General features: G+C 44.2%; 2 protein-coding genes across 2 annotated transcripts in view; one reads left to right on the top strand and one right to left on the bottom strand.

The window, feature by feature from the left end:
* Positions 1-2,067: 2,067 nt before the first annotated feature.
* The window catches only part of LOC139458137 (mucin-2-like), a 36,801-nt gene continuing 13,066 nt past the window's right edge, over positions 2,068-25,802 (bottom strand). Inside the window, exons 4-17 of the mRNA XM_071239450.1 lie at positions 19,398-19,424; positions 18,268-18,315; positions 17,673-17,869; positions 15,631-15,795; positions 14,394-14,541; positions 12,865-12,912; positions 11,732-11,761; positions 11,020-11,193; positions 9,564-9,602; positions 8,696-8,725; positions 7,892-8,065; positions 6,003-6,272; positions 5,370-5,390; positions 2,068-2,243 (exon numbers count right to left, since the gene is read on the bottom strand). Coding sequence (XP_071095551.1) covers positions 2,068-2,243; positions 5,370-5,390; positions 6,003-6,272; positions 7,892-8,065; positions 8,696-8,725; positions 9,564-9,602; positions 11,020-11,193; positions 11,732-11,761; positions 12,865-12,912; positions 14,394-14,541; positions 15,631-15,795; positions 17,673-17,869; positions 18,268-18,315; positions 19,398-19,424 — 1,547 coding nt within the window. The remainder of the gene's footprint in view (positions 2,244-5,369; positions 5,391-6,002; positions 6,273-7,891; positions 8,066-8,695; positions 8,726-9,563; positions 9,603-11,019; positions 11,194-11,731; positions 11,762-12,864; positions 12,913-14,393; positions 14,542-15,630; positions 15,796-17,672; positions 17,870-18,267; positions 18,316-19,397; positions 19,425-25,802) is intronic.
* Positions 20,561-22,209, top strand: LOC139457460 (iduronate 2-sulfatase-like). Its single transcript, XM_071238848.1, has one exon. It carries the CDS (start codon positions 20,629-20,631, stop codon positions 22,201-22,203), a length of 1,575 nt encoding a protein of 524 aa, XP_071094949.1. The 5' UTR covers positions 20,561-20,628; the 3' UTR covers positions 22,204-22,209.

The following is a 25,802-nucleotide window of genomic DNA, read 5'->3' as shown; positions in this document are numbered from 1 at the left end:
CGCAATTGGTAGTCTCACTCAAGTTTTAAACACCTGTGTTTATACGTCGCTCTTTGTGGACGATTCCAACACTTCTTGGCTGCACACAATAGAAAGACAGTTACAGCTCTGTCTGAACAAAATTAAAAAATATGCCAATGAAAATGTCTTCAATTTTTTAAGATCCAAAACAAACTGCATTCACTTTTGTCGAATATACAAATCGTGATTTATCAAGGATCTAGATTTATATTTAGATGGTACTCCAATCAAGGTAGTAGAGGAGGACAAATTGCTTGCCCGTACATTGGACCGTCATCTCACCACACATCAACTATCTAAAGGCAGAGTGACCGAAGTCTCTTTGATTATTTAAAAGTCGTTTAAAATTCCGAAAGGCGATGGGACCAGACAGCCCTCCTTCTCTTGTAAAGGTAAGTAAAACACTCTAGTATTAGCTTATAGCTCCATTGTCTGTGGTGGAGCTTGCAAAAGCAAGTTGTAAAAAATTGACACAGTGCATCACCAAGGCCTAAGGCTCTGTGGGACTGCCTCCGTGGTCTAGTGGTAGAGCGTCAGCCCGGAGAGCGGAAGGTCCGGAGTTCGATCCCTGGCCGCGTCATACCAAAAGACGTTAATAGATGGTACTTGTTGTTACCCTGTCCGGCGCTCGGCATTAAGGGGCTAAACCAAGGACTGGTCGGCTCTGAGTCAGTATACTGTGTCTGAGTGGGGTATTTATGTTGAACTGCGGCATGGTATCTCAGTGGTATCACAGTGAGCTAGCATCAGTCCGGTCTAGTACAAGCAGCCACACACACACACACACACACACACACATGCACGTCGCTATATAAGTGCAATAATCTTGGACGCGACGTTAAACCCCATTTCACCTCACCTCACCTAAGGCTCTGTCTTGGCGAATTTAGGACCCCTCCTGTGAACAGGCTGATGAACCTTCCCTAGAACAATACCAAGGCACATTAGAACTTAACAATGATCTTTCTTCGAGATACGATTGCATGTGATCACCCGATCCATTTCGTCACCTCTTACGATGAATCTATGTTCCCGGCGTGTATGTAACCAATCCGGGGTTTGAAGACCCGTCCCTCCACACCCCACTGTACAACATGGAGGCTGGATCCAAACATGACCTTTGGCGCAAAGGAACTGACCAACCCTACCAAATCAGCCTGTCACCCAACAATTATAACGCCATGCGAAGAGTGAGTGAGTTGGGTTTAACGCCACTTTTAACATTATTCCAGTTATATCACGGCGTGTCAGCTTGATGTGGGAGAAAAAGCCCGAAGTGATGCAGATCTCGGACGTTTACCACTTCGGTGAAACCCACGAGCACGGGTATGGTGCTGACCAACCTAGAAACATAATCGGGGCGAATCGGGATTCGAACCCACAATCATAGGTTTCTGGCGTGCCCAAGGGACGCAACTCTGCACAACGAACCTCGGCGCCTTAGACGACTGGGCCACCCGTGCCCCCTGCGGAGAGAGTAATGTGTCCTATTTTCTTTTAAACATGACAATTCAAATCATTTGCAAGATTCATGTTTTATTGTAGCTGTTTTTCTCTGTGTTTTTTTTTACAAAATCTCAAGGTATTAACAACACTGTGATGTTGACAAGATGGTCCTCAACCGCATCTCTTTATGGGAATATTAAACCATCTTGGTCGTACGAACACCGTAAGTCGACGCAGATCTGCGTGGATCATGATTTTAAATGAAATTCATTTTCACTTTCTGATTTTCAATTTTCGTATATCTAGCATTTACTTCACCCGAATGTTGATTATCGGGGTCTTTTTATCAAACTATTACATTTTTTTACAAATTTTGGTGGTTTCATGCAATAAACAAGGCATTATCCAAATTGACCTGTATATGACATTTTTTAAGACTCTCAGAATTATAACAGATATACATATAATTCAAACTCAAAAACCGTATACCGACGCCATTTTGTCTGTTAACATTATTTTGACGACCAATAATAATTCTGATTTCTTGTCACATGTCTGTTGTCCCTGACAACAGGGAACAGCCAGTTAAAACGGCCGTCTCTAGGGGCAGGTTGGCGACGTGTAATCGCAGTACTTGGCGTCGTTATTCCAGACGGTCGACGCCGGGCACTGAAAGCCGTCGTACGTCAGTCCGCTGGAGCAGGTGACGTAGATGTTGCAGCCCCGGCACGACTGGTAATCTCCGTTAGGAACTCCATTACAGTCACTCACACAAGCTGGGGATGGTAAAATGAATTAGGATACAAGGATTTTTGTTCGATAGTTTGCTTTACATTTCTCCGTAAGGACACCAAGTGGCTGAGATATAGAAGGTATTACTCCGCCGCTCATATTTACTTGTCCAAGATGTGGAGTGAGTGAGTTGGGTTTAACGCCGCTTTAACAGTATTCCAGTTATATCGCGGTGTGTCAGCTTAATGTGGGGGGAAAGCCCGAAGTGATGCAGGTCTCATACGTTTACCACTTCGGTGAAACCAACGAGCACGGATATGGTGCTGACAAACCTAGAAACATAATCGGGGCGAACCGGGATTCGAACCCACAATCATATGTTTCTGGCGTGCCCAAGGGACGCAACTCTGCACAGCGAATCGCGGCGCCTTAGACTACTGGGCCACGCTACATGCATGTCTTCAGGCATAACGCTACAAGCATGTCTTCAGACCTAACGCTACAAGCATGTCTTCAGACATAACGCTACATGCATGTCTTCAGATATAACGCTACAAGCATGATCCTCAGACAACGCTACAAGCATGATCCTCAGACATAATGCTACTACATGTCTTCAGAAAACGCTACACACGTCTTCAGACATAACGGTACAATCATTGCTTCAGGCATAACGCTACAAGCATGATTTTCAGACATAATGCTGCTACATGTTTTCAGAAAACTCTACCCACATGTCTTCAGACGTAACGCCACAAAGAAGCAGGTCAGACGTAACGCCACAAAGAAGCAGGTTAGACATAACGCCAAAAAAAGCAGGTCAGACATAACGCCACAAAGAGGCAGGTCAGACGTAACGCCACAAAGAGGGAGGTCAGACATAACGCCACAAAGAGGCAGGTCAGACGTAACGCTACAAAGAAGGAGGTCAGGCATAACGCCACAAAGAGGCAGGTCAGACGTAACGCTATAAAGAAAGAGGTCAGGCATAAAGCCACAAAGAAGGAGGTCAGACATAACGCCACAAAGAAGGAGGTCAGACATAACGCTACAAAGAAGGAGTCAGACATAACGCCACAAAGAGAGAGGTCAGGCATAACGCTACAAAGAAGGAGGTCAGACATAACGCCACAAAGAGGCAGGTCAGACATAACGCCACAAAGAGGGAGGTCAGACATAACGCCACAAAGAGGCAGGTCAGACGTAACGCTACAAAGAACGAGGTCAGACATAACGCCACAAAGAAGGAGGTCAGACATAACGCCACAAAGAGGGAGGTCAGGCATAACGCTACAAAGAAGGAGGTCAGACATAACGCTACAAAGAAGGAGGTCAGACATAATGCTTCAAAGAAGGAGGTCAGCCATAACGCCACAAAGAAGGAGGTCAGACATAACGCCACAAAGAGGCAGGTCAGACATAACGCTACAAAGAAGGAGGTCAGACATAACGCCACAAAGAGGGAGGTCAGACATAACGCCACAAAAAGGGAGGTCAGACATAACGCCACAAAGAGGGAGGTCACACATAACGCTACAAAGAAGGAGGTCAGACATAACGCCACAAAGAAGGAGGTCAGACATAACGCTACAAAGGAGGTCAAACATAACGCTACAAAGGAGGTCAGACATAACGCTACAAAGAAGGAGGTCAGACACAACGCTACAAAGAAGGAGGTCAGACATAACGCCACAAAGAGGGAGTTCAGACATAACGCTACAAAGAAGGAGGTCAGGCATTACGCCACAAAGAAGGAGGTCAGGCATTACGCCACAAAGAAGGAGGTCAGACATAACGCCACAAAGGAGGTCAGACATAACGTCACAAAGGAGGTCAGACATAACGCCACAAAGAAGAAGGTCAGACATAACGCCACAAAGAAGGAGGTCAGACATAACGCTACAAAGAAGGAGGTCAGACATAACGCTACAAAGAAGGAGGTCAGACATAACGCCACAAAGAGGGAGGTCAGACGTAACGCTACAAAGAAGGAGGTCAGGCATAACACCACAAAGAGGCAGGTCAGACGTAACGCTACAAAGAAGGAGGTCAGGCATAACGCCACAAAGAAGGAGGTCAGACATAACGCCACAAAAAGGGAGGTCAGACATAACGCCACAAAGAGGGAGGTCAGACATAACGCCACAAAGAGGCAGGTCAGACATAACGCCACAAAGAGGCAGGTCAGACGTAACGCTACAAAGAACGAGGTCAGACATAACGCCACAAAGAAGGAGGTCAGACATAACGCCACAAAGAAGGAGGTCAGACATAACGCCACAAAGAAGGAGGTCAGACATAACGCTACAAAGAAGGAGGTCAGACATAACGCCACAAAGAGAGAGGTAAGGCATAACGCCACAAAGAAGGAGGTCAGACATAACGCCACAAAGAGGCAGGTCAGACATAACGCCACAAAGAGGGAGGTCAGACATAACGCCACAAAGAGGCAGGTCAGACATAACGCCACAAAGAGGCAGGTCAGACGTAACGCTACAAAGAACGAGGTCAGACATAACGCCACAAAGAAGGAGGTCAGACATAACGCCACAAAGAGGGAGGTCAGGCATAACGCTACAAAGAAGGAGGTCAGACATACGCTACAAAGAAGGAGGTCAGACATAATGCTTCAAAGAAGGAGGTCAGCCATAACGCCACAAAGAAGGAGGTCAGACATAACGCAACAAAGAGGCAGGTCAGACATAACGCTACAAAGAAGGAGGTCAGACATAACGCTACAAAGAAGGAGGTCAGACATAACGCCACAAAGAAGGAGGTCAGACATAACGCCACAAAGAAGGAGGTCAGACATAACGCTACAAAGAAGGAGGTCAGACATAACGCCACAAAGAAGCAGGTCAGACATAACGCTACAAAGAAGGAGGTCAGACATAACGCCAAAAAGAAGGAGGTCACACATAATGCCACAAAGAAGGAGGTCAGGCATAACGCCACAAAGAGGGAGGTCACACATAACGCTACAAAGAAGGAAGTCACACATAACGCTACAAAGAAGGAGGTCAGACATAACGCTACAAAGAAGGAGGTCAGACATAACGCCACAAAGAGGGAGGTCAGACATAACGCCACAAAGAAGGAGGTCAGACACAAGCACGGAAGTCAGAGGTATAGACACCTTAAAGGCTGTCTCAACAACAACATATACTCACGCCAAGGCTGGGGCATTTGGACTCCTGTCACGTGAAGAAAAAAGTATCTTGTCAAATTCTGCAGTTGTTTTGTATCCAAGGGGTACAACAATATGCTATGATAACATAGAGTGACTTGTTAATGTTTGTTTTCTATGATCTCTTTTAAGTTGTAAAATATGTCAAAGTCAAACTCAGATAAATACCGCATGCAACAATCTCTGGTGTACGTTCCACAACATATGATGTGACGTGAGTTGAGATGGGGTTTAACGTCGCGTCCAAGATTATTGCACTTATATAGCGACGTGCATGTACGTGTGTGTGTGTATGTGGCTGCTTGTACTAGTCCGGACTGATGCCGATTTATAGTGCTAGCCCACTGAGACACCATGCCGCAGTTTAACATGAATACCCCACTCAGACACAGTATATGGACTACGAGCCGACCAGTCCTTGTTTCAACCCCTTAATGCCGAGCGCCAGACAGGGTAACAACAAGTACCATATTTTAACGTCTTTGGATACGACGCGGTCTGGGATCGAAGCCCGGACCTTCCGCTCTCCGGGTGGAAGCTCTACCACTAGACCACGGAGGCGGTCCCCCACAACGAAATCTACTACTTTATATTTATACACAAAGAAATACGATACCTGGCTTCGTCGGTGTAGGCGTGGTCGGGGGAACTGTTGATGATGTCGTTGTGGTCGTGGTTGGCGCAGGTGTTGGCACCGTTGTTGGTCGTGGTGTTGGTGCGGTGGTTGGTTTTGGTGTAGGAATCGTTGTTGGTCGTGGTGTTGGTGTGGTCGTGGGTTTTGATGTAGGAGTCGTTGTTGGTTGAGTGGTTGTCAACTTCACTGTGGTGGTAGGTGTGGTCTGCACCGGCGTAGTCGTGGGTGCGACGGTGGGCGTTGTCGTAGTTTCTGTTGCACATCGTATGGGTGAGGTGAATGAAATGTGGTTGAACAGCGCGTCCAAGATTATTGCATTTATACAGCGACGTGCATGCACGTGTGTGTGACTGCTTGTACTAGTCCGGACTGGTGCCGATTTATAGTGCTAGCCCACTGAGATACCATGCCGCAGTTTAACATGAATACCCCACTCAGACACAGTATACTCCGAGCTGGCCAGTCCTTGTTTTAGCCACTCAATGCCGAGCGCCAACAAGTACCATCTTTAAACGTCTTTTGGTATGACGCGGCCGGGAATCGAACTCTGGACCTTCCGCTCTCCGGGCGGACGTTCTACTACTAGACCACAAAGGCGGTCACAACGTATGGGATCTCAATGTTAACGATTGTAACTTAATAAAAGTATTGGAATTAGCAATAACTGTTACCATGGGAATATTGCTGTAAGTGTAACCATGGAAATATTGGAATGAGCTGTAAGTGTAACCATGGAAATATTGGAATGAGATGTAAGTGTAAGCAGGGAAATATTGGCATGAGCTGTAACTGTAACCATGGAAATATTGGAATGAGCTGTAAGTGTAACCAGGGAAATATTGGAATAAGCTGTATCTGTAACCATGGAAATATTGGAATGAGATGTAAGTGTAACCATGGAAATATTGGAATGAGCTGTAACTGTAACCATGGAAATATTGGAATGAGCTGTAAGTGTAACCAGGGAAATATTGGAATGAAATGTAAGTGTAACCATGGAAATATTGGAATGAGCTGTAACTGTAACCATGGAAATATTGCTGTAAGTGTAACCATGGAAATATTGGAATGAGCTGTAAGTGTAACCATGGAAATATTGGAATGAGTTCTAACTTTAACCATGGAAATATTGCTGTAACTGTAACCAGGGAAATATTGGAATGAGATGTAAGTGTAACCATGGAAATATTGCTGTAACTGTAACCAGGGAAATATTGGAATTAGCTGTAACTGTAACCATGGAAATATTGCTGTAACTGTAACCAGGGAAATATTGGAATGAGCTGTAACTGTAACCAGGGAAATATTGGAATGAGCTGTAACTGTAACCATGGAAATATTGGAATGAGCTGTTATTGTAACCAGGGAAATATTGGAATGAGCTGTAACTGTAACCATGGAAATATTGGAATGAGCTGTAAGTATAACCAGGGAAATATTGGAATAAGCAGTATCTGTAACCATGGAAATATTGGAATGAGCTGTAACTGTTACCATGGAAATAATGAGACAGCGAGTCATCCACATTTATAATAGGTTTATATACCGACATGCTTTTAGTGAGTGAGTGAGTGAGTGAGTGAGTGAGTGAGCAGGGTTTCAGTATGGTTTTACGCCGCTTTTAGCAATATTCCAGCAATATCACGGCGGGGGACACCAGAAATGGGCTTCACACATTGTACCCATGCGGAGAATCAAATCCGGGCCTTCGGCGTGACGAGCCAACGCTTCAACACTAGGTAACCCCAACGCCGGATATGAATTTAACGTCTTTGACAAACCATCCCCTTTTTAAAGAAATGGCAACGCTTGTTCTCTGTATGTTCCAAACCATTATCCTCAAGATCAATCGCTCAGTATGATCTTCCTACCGTGACAGGTGGGGGAGCTGGAGTCACAGAACTTGATGTTGTCGTTCCACACAGTCCCGGAGGGACAGGGGTTGTTGTCGCTGATCTGCTTGTTGACACATCGGACATAAACACCACAGCCCTGACAGGACTGGTAGAATCCATCACTTTTACTGCTGCAGTCGCTGACACATTCTGTAAACAGGGGACGAGGATGTGATGTGGATACAATGTAAAGGATGCTGACAGAGGTACGGAAGGTCACTTAACAAAACGAAAGATTGAATGTATTGAAGCATTGTTTATGTTTTCATATTCACCTGAACGCAGCTTAATAGGCACTGAAGTTCACTTTGCAAACTGTACATCTATAACCTTAAAATGAGCAGATGCGTTCAGTTTAAAGTTTGTAGAATCATTCCAGAAATGTTGGTGTATACCTTAAACAAAATATCAAAAGCATCAACGCTTACATCACTATTAGAAAGTATGTCCCAGATTATTCTTAAACATTATAATGATCACATGATTAACCATCATCGACCCGTGAAGATTCCGGGGTAGAATAGGTCTTCAGCAACCCATACTTGCCGTAAAAGGTGACTATGCTTGTCGTAAAAGGCCACTAACGGGATCGGGTGGTCAGGCTCGCTGACTTGGTTGATGCATGTCATCGATCCCAATAGCGTGGATCGATGCTCATGATATTAATCACTGGATTGACTGGTCCAGGCTCGATTATTTACAGACCGCCGTCATATAGCTGAAATATTGCTGAGTGCGGCGTTAAACAACAAACCAACCAACCATCATCACGTCACTTACTGCCACTTGAAAGCTGTCCTGGAGCCATTGCTGCAATCATAAAAATAACATATGTTGATGAAGGTTGGCACGTGTGTTGAGTATTTACGTAATAAGGGGCTATGACACGGGGCTTCAACGTACGTGGAAAATCGTATTAAAAGCCATGTTAAAAAAAAATACAAAAAGATATTTAGTTGACATCCTGTTGGATTCTCAACACAGTTTTCAGTATACAGCATATACGGAAATACAGTAAACTACGTTTATAACGAACACGCTTATAACGAACTGACGGATATAACGAACTGAGAATTGGTCCTGGCCATTTGCTGCACATATGCTTCTAACAAACTACGGTTATAACGAACTAAAATGAGTGGTTCCTTTGAGTTCGTTATAACCGTAGTTTAATGACTTCTTTACTGCAAACACTTTGAGACTGGACAAGTTAGAGATTAATACAGTCATGTTCGTATCCTGCTAATCTCTGAATACACTTGTCAGACTTCATGTAATGCTATCGCTCTTGATTAGAAAATATAAACATTTTTGTATTTATCTGTTAACTTAATACCACATAAACACACACCTGACGTTATAATGATGTGCAATATTCTATAATCACGAATAAGAAATATTAACCTGAATTCTCATGTTGTGTTTTGTAGCCATCGATTATATCTTATATTGTCTGACGCTACAATCCATACATCCAAATGTAACAAATGTTATTTTGGGGATAAAACTTTCTTAGTAAAGTACAAATTCTAGTAATTTGTTTGGTTGAGTCCCATCCGGGATTCGAACCCACTTTAGAGTTTGGCCCTGACTGTGTATTGTTAGGAGTATTAGCGGAACCTTCTAGAGGTATAAACTAAGGACTTACTTGTAGTTGTTGATCCGGGTGTGGTCGGGCTCGTGGGGCCTACAACCACAGAGAGGTAAAGTGAGCTGTGTGTGTTTGGTGTGACGTCCCTGACTATAGGTCACTAGGGCGTGTCAGGTTACCCCATTGCTCTGAATGTATTATCATGTAATAGATAGTGTTATCGATGGAAAAACTGATCCGATAAAATGGCATCAGGATCCGATAAATATGCAAATGCGGTCAGCCAAAAGAAACTACATTTAAGCGCTATATGTCGATGCAATGTCTGCTTGATCAATATATATCCGCCTCCGTGGTCTACTAGTAAAGCGTCCCCCGATTAGCGGAAGGTCGGGAGTTCGATCCCCGGCTGCGTCACACTAGAGACCTTAAAAGATGGTACCTGTTGTTACCCTGCCTGGCGTTCGGCGTAAAGGGGCTAAAACAATGACTGGTCGGCTCGGAGTCAGTATACTGTGTCTGAGTTGGGTATTCATGTTAAACTGCGGCATGGTATCTAAGTGGGCTAGCACTATAAATCGTCATTAGTCCGGACCAGTACAAGCAGCCACACATCCACACAAACACGCATGCATGCATTCCGCTATATAAGTGCAATAATCTTGTCCGCGACGTTAAACCCCATTTCACCTCACCTTGATCAATACATCAATAAATTATTGAGTTCCTCTGTATGTTTAGGGGCTTCCAAATGAATCATGTGGCACTATATGTGATAAAAATCAATCATTGCATTTAGACGCATTTTCATAAGTCACTTCATTGAGTATAAACACGTCTTTAACATGGATTATTTTAAGCATGACATTATACAATAAAAGGATTATTCCCCTCGTGCGTTTCCATATTGTAAGAATCATACACAAAGAATAACAGATATATTATCCTCACCAAAGCCTCGCAAAACGCAATTCATATTCAGAAAGGTCAATTAAAGTCAACATAGCAACTTTTCAAATGTTAATACTCTAGGGCATACTAAATAATAAATGCTTGATCAAACTGAAATTTGGAAATAGCGTAAAATAGACGATATAAAGCAGAAGGCCAAATCGTCCATAAACGGAAAATTCCGCCACTGAGGGGATTCCCCTGACTGGGGTTAAAACTGGTTCCCGTTGTTCTGTCTGGGATTTTGTAATACATTACATCTCTCTTGTGGTTTAGGCACGAACCCCAAGTAGGTTTGTTTTGGAAGCCCATTAAGGAGGGTGAGATTTCAGCACTTTCACTCAAACATTTGAGTGCTTATCACGAATATTATGAATTTGTCTCTCTGACTAAATGTATAAGGGGATAATTGTTTCACCTTACTTGCTCTTTGACATATGGAAACACACGAGGGCAATAATCTCTATATCTTTAGGTCCGATGTTGGGTGTTCTCTGGAAGCTCACACAGTTTTTTTTCAGCTATTGTATTTCGTATAAATCTATCAGTATGAACTTCCTACCGTGACAGGTGGGGGAGCTGGAGTCACAGAACTTGATGTTGTCGTTCCACACAGTCCCGGGGGGACAGGGGTTGTTGTCGGTGATCTGCTTGTTGACACATCGGACATAAACACCACAGCCCTGGCAGGACTGGTAGAATCCATCACTTTTACTGCTGCAGTCGCTGACACATTCTGTAAACAGGGGACGAGGATGTGATGTGGATACATTGTAAAGGATGCTGACAGAGGTACTGAAGCTCACTTAACAAAACGAAAGTAAAATATGATAAAATGTTTTGATAAATAGGCAGTTCAGCTGAAAGTAAGTTTGATGAAGGCACATCCAAACCTATATCTTACCCAAGGTAGTGACGATCACTGTTATGATAACAACTCGTTACTCCATGAACGTATGGGGACACGGGGACCCAGTCGTCTAAGGCGCAGCAATTCGCTGTGCAGAGTTGCGTCCCTTAGACACGCCAGGAACCCATGATCATGGATTCGAATCCCGGTTTGGCTCGATTATGTTTCTGGGCTTGTCAGCACTATACCCGTGCTGGTGGGTTTCACCAAAGTGGTAAGCGGATATTTCGGACTTTTCTCCCACAGTAAGTTTACATGTTGTGGTATGAATGGACATGAAGATTTACCTTTCATCAATGATATCTATACATGTATCTACACGGAGTGTATACTGCACTGTGTAATAATACATAAGTGTACTCACGGCCAGTTGAGAGCTGCCCTGCAACCACGGCTGCAATGAGAATTATTTATGTTTATTTGTCATATACACATGGACAAACGTTAACAAACACACTCTATGTTCCTCAAGATGGTCTGAGTACTGAGTCCTCCTTATAACACAAGGGAGCGGTCGAAGCATTTAAATAGTGAGGTGAGGTGAAATGGGGTTTAACGTCGCGTCCAAGATTATTGCACTTATATAGCGACGTGCATGTATGTGTGGCTGCTTGCACTCGTCCGGACTGATGCCGATTTATAGTGCTAGCCCACTGAGTTTAACATGAATACCCCACTCAGAAAGGTGGTGAGGTGAAATGGGGTTTAACGTCGCGTCCAAGATTATTGCACTTATATAGCGACGTGCATGCAGGTGTGTGTGTGCGTGTGTGGCTGCTTGTACTAGTCCGGACTGATGCCGATTTGTAGTGCCAGCTCACTGAGATACCATGCCGCAGTTTAACATGAATACCCCACTCAGACACAGTATACTGACTCCGAGCCGACCAGTCCTTGTTTTAGCCCATTATGCCGAGAGCCAGACAGGGTAACAACTAGTACCATCTTTTAATGTCTTTTGGTATAACGCAGCCTGGGATCGAAGCCCGGACCTTCCGCTCTCCGGGCGGACGCTCTACCACTAGACCACGGAGGCGGTCCAAATTAATAGCGGTACAGAGACACATCCCTGTGGCTGAATTTTCTTGAAATAAGGATACTAAGACAGTATGTGCAAAAAGGGCATTCAAATAAAACTGCAGGTTATGTTTATGGAATTATGGATGTTTGTGCCTACTCTCTCCCTAAAACTCCCTGGACATGTTGAATGTCCTACACAAACATGTGTTATGAAAAATACAGTGTCCCCCCTTGCAGTTAAACGTATATCTTGAAGCAGTGTCTCTCACATACAGGTCTTGGTGTAGAGGACTGAACGTCTTGACCCCAGGCCACATCATACACAAAGGCCATACAAGATTAAACCTTGGTGTATTCTTCCTGGCGCTCGGCATTAAGGAAATATAACAAGAACTGGTCGGCAGTATGTGTCTGAGTGGGGTGTCCATGTTTAAATGCGGCATGGTATCTCAGTGCGTTTGATATACGGTCCCTTACTTGTCTGTGTTGTAGGTGCCGTGGTAGATGGCCCAGCTGTTGCTTTACCTAGGGGACGATATAAAAACAGATATAGTTACTTTTGAAAAGCACAAGTTATTGTACTTATGGAACAAAAACACCTTAAATATGAAAAAAGGGATTAAAGTTTATTTGACAGGCTCAAAGAGTAATCTGATAGTCTTGTCCAGATTATTTAACAGTCCGCGATCATACAGCTTGCATATAGCGTGACTTGGGTGTTAACAACAAGCAAACAAATAAACAGATTTGTATCAACGGGCTGGGGTCCACCTTGTTCTTGTGTTCTTGTGGTCCATGTTCCCGTTTGACTAACTTAACCCTTGGCCTTTGTACTATAATTTGGGTCATATTATATTTATTACCTTCGAGGGCAAACATATCACGATTCATAAAAATCATATGTGCCCCAGGGATATATCATGTCACGTGACAACAGTGTAGGGTTTCCGTCATCCGGACGGCATTGTTGACGTCATTCGAATCTTATTGTGACGTGAGGTCGGAATGACGTCACGCTAGAGAAATTGTGGTTTCGCTTGCCTTACAGGTAAGCACAAAAATTTGTCTCCGTATGTAGATATCTTCTTCGGTAATACATAGAACATTATATTCGTGTTCACGTCACACTGTGTTTACGACACAGGGGCTTAATTCCGGTATTTCCCGGGAAATATTTCATTCGATAAATATCGTAATTTCGACACGCGTGTCGTTAACATAGTCTGACAAGAGCGCTCATATAATATTCTCTATTTCTATAAGGAAGCAGTGACATTTCAGCACAATATTAATTATTCATTATTGCTTCCGTTTGTGGACATGGAGTAGCTGCAATATGTTCATATACCGGCCGACCCGTGAATATTCGGGTCAGAATAGATCTTCAGCAACCCATGCTTGCCGTAAAAGGCGACTATGCTTGTCGTAAGAGGCGACTAACGGGATCGGGTGGTCAGGCTTGCTGACTTGGTTGATGCATGTCATCGTAACGCAACTGAGTGGATCGATGCTCATGATGTCAATCTCTGAATTGTCTGGTCGACTCGATTTTTTACGGGAATATCGCTGAGTGTGGCGTTAAACAAAAAAAATCCAGACATATACCTGCCACATGTCAAAGAACACGTTTTTGAAGTAGTAGCACGTGTCCTATTCCCACCACGTGTCTGATTCCTATCTAAGTCTGATTCGTGTATACGTCTCACTAAAAGGCGACTATGCTTGTCGTAAAAGGCCACTAACGGGATCGGGTGGTCAGGCTCGCTGACTTGGTTGATGCATGTCATCGATCCCAATTGCGTGGATCGATGCTCATGGTGTCAACCGCTGGATTGTCTGGTCCAGACTCGATTATTTTACAGACCGCCGTCATATAGCTGGAATATTGCTGAGTACGGCGTTAAACAACAAACAAACAAACAAACAAACAAACATAAGTCTCACTAAGAGTATTCCTATTTGTCACCCCTGATATACAGCCGGGGTTTTGATGATGTGACACCCACCAGATGCGATGTTACAGCCGTTGAAGTCCAGCCTCATTGCGATGTGTTTGTGCCAGTCTACTGGACTGACCCGGACATACTTGGCGATGATTGGACAGTCGAGACTGTTCGTTACAGGCGACGTGGAGTCGGTGTTGCCGTCGAAAACCTGCCAACCAACATGTCATGGCCGCATATACCCATGCGAAGAAATAAGAGAACGTGAATAGAAAAAAAAAAAGTTTGACGTGACATCCGATGTATTGAGATGACAGAAGGTCAATATGACATCCTCAAGTATCCCGGAGACGACCATGGCGTGGCATCTTCAAGATGACCGGATATTTATCATCCCGACGAATGCCGAAGATGGCCGAAGATTTTCCTGGTGTCACATCTCGAGGTATCCCGAATATTTTATAGGGCGAAATGTCATGTGGTTTAGATTTTTACTCAAATTAGATTTTTTTGAGTGCCCATTCTATTTTCTATACCACAAGGATTAAGAAATCAATTGGTCCCAATTTTCTCGTCGGCCATTTTGGTAGTCATCTTGGATTTTTATAATGCCCGATTTGTTCAACTGTCCTCTATCAGTAAACCTGTTTTTTTTCATTGAGAAGAACATTCAAACCTCATTCTGTTTGAATTATGAGGAATGGCTTGAATGGTAATCCCTTCATAAAAAACTGCGTTTTGAAATTAGTATTACAAACTTTTATCGCTTAATTATACGATACATTACCCTCAATCATTTAAAGCTAAGTATTGACTAATAACTAAGTACTAATAACAAATAATTTCTTAACACATTTAATGTTTCAAACAACACTCAAACCATGTGTTCGTTCGAATTTTGAATTTTAATAAAATGGATGACTTTTAATAATAGAATATGGTCTGAAATGTCCATTTTGAAATCCAAGATGGCTGCCGCAATTTTAGGCCAAGAAATGACACCACTAGATTTCCGTGTGATCAAACCTAGCACAAATGTGACCGAAAGTACAAAATACCCATTATTAATATGTCCGACTTTTTCTAGCGGAGCGATTTGAACAGTATTTCAGTTACATTACGGCGTGCGGGAGGAATGCCCGAATTGACTCAGCAGGGAAAACATACCAAACCGGGAAATATAATCAGGTCGAACCGGGATTCGAACCCATGGTCATAGGTTTGTTGGACATGCAATGGACACAACACTTTACGGCTAATTGCGGCACTTTAGACGACTAGGTCTAATTTGGTAGCTCACCTTATCTGCTCCAGCGCTGTCGGTGACCGTTGTCCACGTGGTGCCATCCAGACTGTACTGTACAGTGTACTTCGTCACCCACTGTTTGCAGCAGCCGCTGACGGGGTCGGGGTCACGTCCTGCTGTCGTCACCGTCTGCACAACGCTCGGGTTGGGCAAATCAACCTGTAATCCGACGAGGGGTGGTGAAAAGAGGTTCTGTTTGCACGTTGTTCAATGTCGACTATATATTCCTGCTTCGTGACGGCGGTCTGCTTGTTTGTTTGTTGTTTAATGCCGACGCACAATATTCCACCTACACAACGGCTGTCTGTAAATAATCGAGTCTGGACCAGACAGTCCAGTGATTGACATCATGAATATCGATCTACCCAATTGGGGTCGATGACAGGCATCAACCAAGTCAGCGAGCCTGACCAACCTATACCGTTAGTCGCCTCTTACGACAAGCATAGTCTCCCCCTCTTACGGCAAGCATAGTCTCCCCCACTTACGACAAGCATAGTCTCCCCTCTTACGGCATGCATAGTCTCAACCTCTTACGACAAGCATAGTCTCCTCCTCTTACGACAAGCATAGTCTCCCCCTCTTACGACAAGCATAGTCTCCCCTCTTACGGCATGCATAGTCTCCACCTCTTACGACAAGAATAGTCTCCCCCTCTTACGACAAGCATAGTCTCCCCCTCTTACGAGAAGCATAGTCTCCCCCTCTTACGGCATGCATAGTCTCCCCCTCTTACGACATACATAGTCTCCCCTCTTACGGCATGCATAGTCTCCCCCTCTTACGGCATGCATAGTCTCCCCCTCTTACGACAAGCATAGTCTCCCCCTCTTACGAGAAGCATAGTCTCCCCCTCTTACGAGAAGCATAGTCTTCCCCTCTTACGACAAGCATAGTCTCCCCTCTTACGGCATGCATAGTCTCCCCCTCTTACAGCAAGCATAGTCTCCCCCTCTTACGACAAGCATAGTCTCCCCCTCTTACGACAAGCATAGTCTCCCCCTCTTACGGCATGCATAGTCTCCCCCTCTTACGGCATGCATAGTCTCCCCCTCTTATGGCATGCATAGTCTCCCCCTCTTACGAGAAGCATAGTCTCCCCCTCTTACGGCATGCATAGTCTCCACCTCTTATGGCATGCATAGTCTCCCCCTCTTACGAGAAGCATAGTCTCCCCCTCTTACGGCATGCATAGTCTCCCCCTCTTACGACATACGTAGTCTCCCCCTCTTACGGCATGCATAGTCTCCCCTCTTACGACAAGCATAATCTCCCCCTCTTACGACAAGCATAGTCTCCCCCTCTTACGGCATGCATAGTCTCCCCCTCTTACGACAAGCACAGTCTCCCCCTCTTACGACAAGCATAGTCTCCCCCTCTTACGGCATGCATAGTCTCCACCTCTTATGGCATGCATAGTCTCCCCCTCTTACGAGAAGCATAGTCTCCCCCTCTTACGGCATGCATAGTCTCCCCCTCTTACGACATACATAGTCTCCCCCTCTTACGGCATGCATAGTCTCCCCTCTTACGACAAGCATAATCTCCCCCTCTTACGACAAGCATAGTCTCCCCCTCTTACGGCATGCATAGTCTCAACCTCTTACGACAAGCACAGTCTCCCCCTCTTACGGAACCCATAGTCTCCCCCTCTTACGGCATGCATAGTCTCCCCCTCTTACGGCATGCATAGTCTCCCCCTCTTATGGCATGCATAGTCTCCGCCTCTTACGAGAAGCATAGTCTCCCCCTCTTACGGCATGCATAGTCTCCCCCTCTTACGACATACATAGTCTCCCCCTCTTACGGCATGCATAGTCTTCCCTCTTACGGCATGCATAGTCTCCCCCTCTTACGGCATGCATAGTCTCCACCTCTTACGACAAGCACAGTCTCCCCTCTTACGGCAAGCATAGTCTCCCCCTCTCACGACAAGCATAGTCTCCCCCTCTTACGGCATGCATAGTCTCCCCCTCTTACGACATGCATGGAGGTTGGCGTTAAATCTATGATTGTAGCTACGATCCCGAGGTTACCTGCAGCCATTGTTTTGTATCCAAATCGAGGGAGACCCAAGAGCCGACCTTGTAAGCTTTGGGATCAGGGTCAACCTTGACGTTTAGTTTTCCCCTGTAGGGGGCGTAATTGTGAACAGGATCCTTGCTGGTGTAGTCGCTGGAGGCGGAGAACGCCGCGTCTGGGAGCGTCTCCGTCAGCGAGTCGTCACAAACACCTGAGATGAAGAGTGGGTTTTATCGACGGTTTCGCACCCATAAAGAGACAACTGAGAGAATAACGTTTCAGATTAGTATTATAAAAAAAGTATCATCAAAACAAAATGTTTACGATGCTAGGGATAGTAGTTTTAATCATTTATTTATCATTTCTTAGAGATGACTTAGAGATTAACGTTTTTTTAGATATGTACAATAGAAACGTGTCATAAATATATCATAATTCTCCATTTGTTCAAATTAATGTAAAAAAATAATAGACGTTTTATGCAACCTACGAGATCTGTATCATCAGGTGCACATTAATTCTACAATGAAAAGAGAGGCAGTTAAATGTCTCAGATATCGTAATAAGAACATGATTAGTGTCAAAGTGCCCATGACGTCCCTCACTTACTTGTTGCTGGTGCTGTTGGTGCCCCCGTAGTGGCAGCAGTTGTCGCACCTGGAGTTGAATATAATAATAACATATATTGTAAATTTGAGCGCCAAATCCATAAGCAAGCTCAATGCGAGAACACATTATTACCATTATTACCCAATGCAATGGATCAGCATGCACTCAAGTTCCATTCTCTGCTCCCCGGGGAGTATACAACTCAAGCTGCCGTGTTATGCGCTAAACGAGTCACATTACCATCCCATCCTACCGGGTACACCTTCACGGCTGGGTGAACAGGCATATTACAAACAAAGCAGACACCACGTGCTCGATGTGATTCAGTGTTGGGCAGGGCCGAAGCTACAGAATCTTACAGATGACAGAGAGTTAGCGTCTGACTTGATGTCCAAATATTTCACAGATATAGTGAATCCTCGTTAATCCGGACCGAAACTGAATTGAAACCTTATCGGATAAACAAACGGTTGATCAGTAATATTGTAAATTCTATATACTACAGTCATTCAAAACAACATCGTGTGATCAATAATGGTGTAAATACTATATACTACAGTCATTCAAAACAACATCGTGTGATCAGTAATGGTGTAAATACTAAATACTACACTTATTCAAAACGAGACCGTAAAACGCCTCCCTCCAGTCAACGTGTCACATAGACAACAGGAGCCATTTTGTCACGCAGAAATTTGACATTTGTCTTTTCTTAAAATGACATCACAGGGAATCTGTACATGTTTTGTTTTACATACGCATATCTATCACATTCGCGTCAATACAGTCTTATCCATAATCCCTAACCAATCAGTACCACCTCGTAATCTGGACGAGATGTTTGACTGTTTAAGACAAGAGTGGCATAATGTTCCAAGGGCTACAATCCGGGCATTAATTCGGAGTATGCCAAGACGTTGTCAGGCTGTTGTGAGAGCTCGTGGTGGTCACACGTCATACTGAAGAACTGAGATTAAGTCATTATGTACCATGTAGCTTTCATTTGATCAAGTGTTGTATTAAAATCTTATGTCTGCACCATCCATGCGATCGTTTATTTTATTCCATCAGTGTATTTGAAAACCTCTCTTTTTATTCTTTAAGCTTTAAAGAAATCGATCAAGACTTACCTTGTACTCTTGCGATGCCGAAAAAGGCTGCAAAGGTAAATATGAGAGAATAAAACATGTACATCAGATCAAACAAGAACAAACACAATCTCTGAAATTTGTATTGCCATACAGAAAATAAGCATACGTTACCATTCATCGGCTTCTATGCTATCACGATGCAAGATCACTGAGGAAAGGTGGTGAGGTGAAATGGGGTTTAACGTCGCGTCCAAGATTATTGCACTTATATAGCGACGTGCATGTACGTGTGTGTGTTTGTGTTGCTGCTTGTACTAGTCCGGACTGATGCCGATTTATAGTGCTAGCTTACTGAGATACCATGCCGCAGTTTAACATGAATGCCCCACTCAGACACAGTATACTGACCCCGAGCCGATCAGTCCTTGTTTTAGCCCCTTAATGCCGAGCGCCAGACAGGGTAACAACAAATACTATCTTTTAACGTCTTTTTGTATGACGCGGCCGGGGATCGAACCCCGGACCTTCCGCCCTCCGGGCGGACGCTCTACCACTAGACCACGGAGGCGGCCTAAATACTTATGAAGGGTCAAGAAGTAGTCCTGAGACGTTGTGTATGTATACAGAAACTGTTGTCCATCACACTCCTTGTCAACTGTCCAGTTTCTTAATATATATTATCACTACCATTATGAGTTTACAAATTTGTGATATTATTCATAATATGGAGATTTCACTTGAAACTAAAGGTGCCAGATGTTATTATTCTATTATGATCATTTCAGTGTATCATAAATACACTAAAGCCTCCGGATTTGGGTTGTTAAACATTCCATTTATCTGTATTCAAATGCAGCCACGATACTTTAATTAAACAAAATTAAGATTTTCCTGTTATTGTTAATCACTTTCAGCAAAATAAAACAAGAGAAGATCTTTTCGGCCCCATACATGCACATATTGCTTCACGTATGAGAACAGAATCTAATCTTTTGTTGTTTCTCAAGAATACCAAGGCCCTGAATCTATCACACAACACTACGTAGCCAGGCCTGTGAATGTCCATGTGTTGTACTTTGCTGAATCTGAACATTCTGTCCCAATTCCATAGATGCATATCTACTGTTGATAACCTCGTACAGAGTTATTTGGGCTTCCTACGTCACACAGCTATGCATACGTACAACGTGACTGAGATAACATTTGGAATTTAGCCATTCCCAACTGTGCCAATTCCTCTCAGTATATACAAATCATGCAAGACTTGTGAATGCACATTATGACTTCTATGCACACAATGCAGTCACTTGCCCTTCTCCTTCTGATGTCAGTGGTGTCTGCCAAGAAAAATGTTCTGTTTCTCGTTTCTGATGACATGCGTCCCAACCTGGGATCCTACCTTGGCCCCGACTTCCCCTCGCCTGTCTATCCAGTGATGCACACTCCTTCTCTTGACGCATTAGCCAAAACGAGTCTTCTCCTCAAGAGAGCCTATGTTTCCCAAGCACTTTGCAATCCAAGCAGAACAGCCCTTCTTACCAGCAGGAGACCCGACACAAGCAACGTCTGGAACATCGGTCCCTACTTCAGGAAATGTGGTGGCAACTTTACCACTCTGCCCCAGTACTTCAAACAGAACGGGTACAGAACAATAGGGATGGGGAAAGTGTTCCACCCTGGGAAATCGTCGGGCAATGACGACCCCGTGTCGTGGACAGATCCATATTTTCATGCATCTGATAAGTATGCTAAGGATGATCTCATTTGGGAGGCCGTGTCTGAGGACCGAGAAGCAAAACAACCTCTGCGAGATACGCTGCTTGCTGATCATGCAATACAGGTTCTTCAAGACGTGGCCCCTAAAGCTAAGTCAGGTGAGCAACCTTTCTTTGTGGCTGTCGGACTTCACAAGCCTCATCTTCCTTGGAACTTCCCAGCTCGCTTCATGGACTATTACCCTCTTGAGAGTCTAAGACCCCCTCCCAATTATTTTGCACCAGTGGGTATGCCCCCAGCTGCTTGGCACAACTTTACCAACATGGGTGAGTTCAAGAATATAAAGCCTCTTGGATTAAAGGACGTTGGAGACATCAATTTCACCTTCCCCCTCAACGTTACCTTGGAGTTAAGAAGGGCATATTATAGCTGTATGAGTTACACAGACTACGAACTTGGGCGAGTTATAGCCGAGCTTAACAATCTTGGCCTGACTGATAACACTATCGTTTCTTTCTGGGGAGACCATGGGTGGCAGCTTGGTGAACACAGCGAATGGGAAAAACAAACAAACTTCGAGGATGCAACCCACGCTCCCATGATGATCCACATCCCTGGACTCACAGACCAAGGAGTAGTCACAGAACAGCTCACAGAATTTGTGGATCTATTTCCAACACTTGTTGAAGCAGCAGAGCTTCCTAAAATCGAGATGTGTCCTGAAAGTTCACAAAATGTTGCCTTGTGCACAGAGGGGGTCAGTTTGATGCCTCTGGTGAAGAATCCAAATACGACACTGAAGACAGCCGCCTTCTCCCAGTACCGCAGAGGCAAGGCTCTTATGGGATATACAATGAAAACCAACACATATCGCTACACAGAATGGGTCAAGTTCAGTGCCAGGAAGAAGAAGGTCACAATCCACTGGGACCAACTAGTGGCCGCGGAACTGTACAATCACGAGGTGGACCCACAGGAAAACTACAACCAGGCGCTGAATGCCACCTATGCCACCATCAGAGTTGACCTGAGTGCCATGTTACAGGCTGGCTGGAGAAAGGCCTTACCTGATGGAAAAACCTCAACCCTTAAAGACATTTCACCTGTCAATGTACAATTGAATGAATAAACATATTCTGAATTCACAGAATATCAGATTTTGTTTGAAAACGCTATATGTGAACAAAAGGGAGACCATCCTTCCACAGCCTCAAGAAATCTCTGCTAAAAGCGTAGTCGATTGAACGATTCCGAGAGTACCAGAGCTTGTGTTTATGAATCACTTTCAAAAAGTGATTGAGTTACTGAAAAGGTGAGTGTATCCTTCCCAACCTGTGGCACTCGTCACAAACACATGCAAGGCAAGTCAATTGTTCACCTGAAAAAAACACGGGAACATATGGTACAAGCCAAAATAGGCAATTGCATCGGGCATAATTTTGTTCACTGAAATGTCGTCTACCATAAAAAAATTGAAAGGTTTTCTGAAGCCGAAATTACCATACACCCGTGAGTATATTTGATGTTAAGTCCTTTATAGTACATGTACCTGTCGATCTATGATATATAAATCATACGTTATTTACAAACAGGTATTGCTTACTGATTACATATTAGTAGACTAGCGGTTCAAGTGTTCGCTTTCCGTGACGAATGCCCTGGTTCGAATTCCCACATGGTCACAAAGTGTGGAGCCAATTTCTGGTGTCCCCCGTCGTGATATTACTGGATATTGCTGAAAGCAGCGTAAAAGCATTCTCACTCATAATCGAGTCTGGACCAGACAATCCAGTGATTGACATCATAGGCATCGATCCACGCAATTGAGATCGATGACATGCATCAACCGAGTCAGCGAGCCTGACCACCCGATCCCGTTAGTCGCCTTTTACGACAAGCAAGTCGCCTTTCACGACAAGCAAGTCGCCTTATACGGCAAGCATGGGTTGCTGAAGATCTATTCTACCCCGGATCTTGACGGGGCCAGGATCAATGTATGACCCAAGGTTTGACGCAGGTTATTAGTAACGAGAAAGCAAACACCATAGAGAGCAGAGGGAGAGTTGTAACATGAAGGGGTAATATGTCCTGCAAACCTGCAAAAACAGCTGCAAACCTGCAAACATCATTTCCCAACACGCGCACATTGACAGACAGAAATAGCTACATTCCAGACATCTTGATCACACGTAGAGTCATTTGAGTTGGGGAATGTGTGCTGTACAGAATAGATGGTTAACTTTTCACCAGGATTACAGATTAGAATAATATATCTTGCTGAGATTTCCAAACACACCCGTGCTTAACGCTTTTCTTTTTGCGTATGACAGGGAATTAATTTACCTCGACGGGAGACGTTTGGCCCGAGACATTTGTTTTCGTGCCAAGCCTCTGTATGATGGAATGCGAGGTGGACAAAACTATTTACTATCTAAATACAGTTGCTGACGTCCCTGTATGGATGAAGGGGACATTGACAGCATATACTAATCTCCGGTGTTTACACGACTGTAATCCTGGCTACTTCAGCACGTCTACACATGACCAAAGGAATACATGTATATACACCTGAGGATCTCAAACACTAAGGTCTGCGGTAAATGAGTGAGTGAGTGAGTGAGTGAGTGAGTGAGTTGGGTTTAACGCCGCTTTTAACATATTCCAGTTATATCGCGGCGTGTCGGCTTAATGTGGGAGGAAAGCCCGAGGTGATGCAGGCCTCAGACGTTTACCGCTTCGGTGAAACCCACGAGCACGGGTATGGTGCTGACAAACCTAGAAACATAATCGGGGCGAACCGGGATTCGAACCCACAATCATATGTTTCTGGCGTGCCCAAGGGACGCAACTCTGCACAGCAAATCGCGGCACCTTAGACGTCTGGGCCACCCGTGCCCCCTCTGCTGTAAATGAGTGAGTGAGAGTGTGAGTGTGTGTATGTATGTGTGTACTTTTAGCCGCAATCAGCAATATTCCAACTGCCTGTATATAGTCGAATCTGGATCATCAAATCAAAATTATGGACAACGACCCACGCCGTCAGGTACGACGATACTCTATCAACGACGCCACGCTATCAACGACGACACTCTGTCAACGACGACACTCTATCAACGAAGTCACCGAGCCATTAAATCACCTCCTACGATCAGCATTGGATTTTGGCGGCCGATTCAAACCCGGAATTCCGAGGGCGATAACATGAGCGAGGTTGGTTTTACGCCGCTTTTAGCAAACTTCTGCAATATCACGGCGGGGACATCAGAACTAGGCCACATTGTACCCAGGGGAATCGAACCCGGGCCTCCGGCGTGACGGACAAAGGCTCAATGTGCAAAGGCCAGGTCTGTACGAGTTTCCTACTTTCGCATGACCTACTCACTTAAACATTTCATAGTGAAACATAAGATATTTTTTTTTATAAGCAACTAGTCCTAAGCATGTTTGTTTTTACAAGTTTTCACAATGTTGATAACATTACAATTCCTTCTACAACATTGTGATACTGAATCCTCAAAGCATATACGAAGGACATATCAACAGAAACCGGTCTTCATCTTCAATCACTTTCTTTAAACAAACATGTTTTACAATACAAACATAATCTTCTACCAAATATTTTCCATATTTTCCATTGTCCAGACCAATACGTACATTATGATGGTTGGTTTGTTGTTTAACGCCGCACTCAGCAATATTCCAGCTATATGACGGCGGTCTGTAAATAATCGAGTCTGGACCAGACAATCCAGTGATTGACACCATTAGCATCAATCTACGCAATTGGGATCTATGACATGTATCAACCAAGTCAGCGAGCCTGACTACCCGATCCCGTTAGTCGCCTATTACGACAAGCATAGTCGCCTTTTACGGCAAGTTTGGGTTGCTGAAGACCTAGTCTACCCCGGAATCTTCACGGGTCGCGTACATAATGATTTTTCACGTTAACTATAATCACAGGGGCACTTGATGCCTAGAATTTTATGTTCAGTATTTATCTCTTATGTCAAGGACAAACCTACTGTAGGGTTAATAGGTCTTGAATTTGCCAGTTTGTGTGTTTGTACGTTTGTTTGTTTGTTTGTTTGTTTGTTGTTTAAAGCCCCAGTCAGCCATATTCCCGGTGGGTTTTTAATAATCCAGTCTGGACCAGACAATCCAGCGATTGACAGCATGAGCATCGATCTACGCAATTCGGATACGATGACATGCACCAACCAAGTCAGCGAGCCTCATTACCCGATCCGTTAGTCGCTTCTTTCGTGAATATGCTGTGGCCTTAAACTGATTTATCTATTAGTAAACAGTATCCGATATGCCGAACTGTCGGTTATGATGTTAATGGACCGCCATGGTTAAGGGCTTCGAGTTTGGATGTTTCGATGAGTTCGTGATATCCGGATCAGATCCTAGATGCAAACGAACCATTTTACTGACCGAGGAGTCAACTGTTATTTGCTAATCTCTGTAAGCACCCGCCCCATATTTACCTAGATATCATAAACAAACTACGCCGCTTGCCATCGCTTGCCTTCCTGTACCTCGCCATGCTCCTGTCGCAACAGAGGTGTTCGACGCATTCCACTGCGCATGTCCTGTAGCCCCGCAGTAAAAATGCCCGGATAATACGTTATCAGCCATGTTTGCATTGGTAGGTGGTTGCTTCTTTTTCAACCAGGAAAAAAATCATAATGATATATTATCATGAGAAGGTTAATGAATTTC

Source organism: Haliotis cracherodii, unplaced genomic scaffold, assembly GCF_022045235.1.
Source record: "Haliotis cracherodii isolate W230 unplaced genomic scaffold, xgHalCrac1.p SCAF_12, whole genome shotgun sequence".
Classification (NCBI taxonomy): Eukaryota; Metazoa; Mollusca; class Gastropoda; order Lepetellida; family Haliotidae; genus Haliotis; species Haliotis cracherodii.
This window is presented reverse-complemented; position numbering and strand designations above follow the sequence as displayed.

Bases quoted from the DNA above. Each gene is read 5' to 3' on its own strand.
- LOC139457460 (XM_071238848.1), top strand. From the start codon at position 20,629: ATGCACATTATGACTTCTATGCACACAATGCAGTCACTTGCCCTTCTC.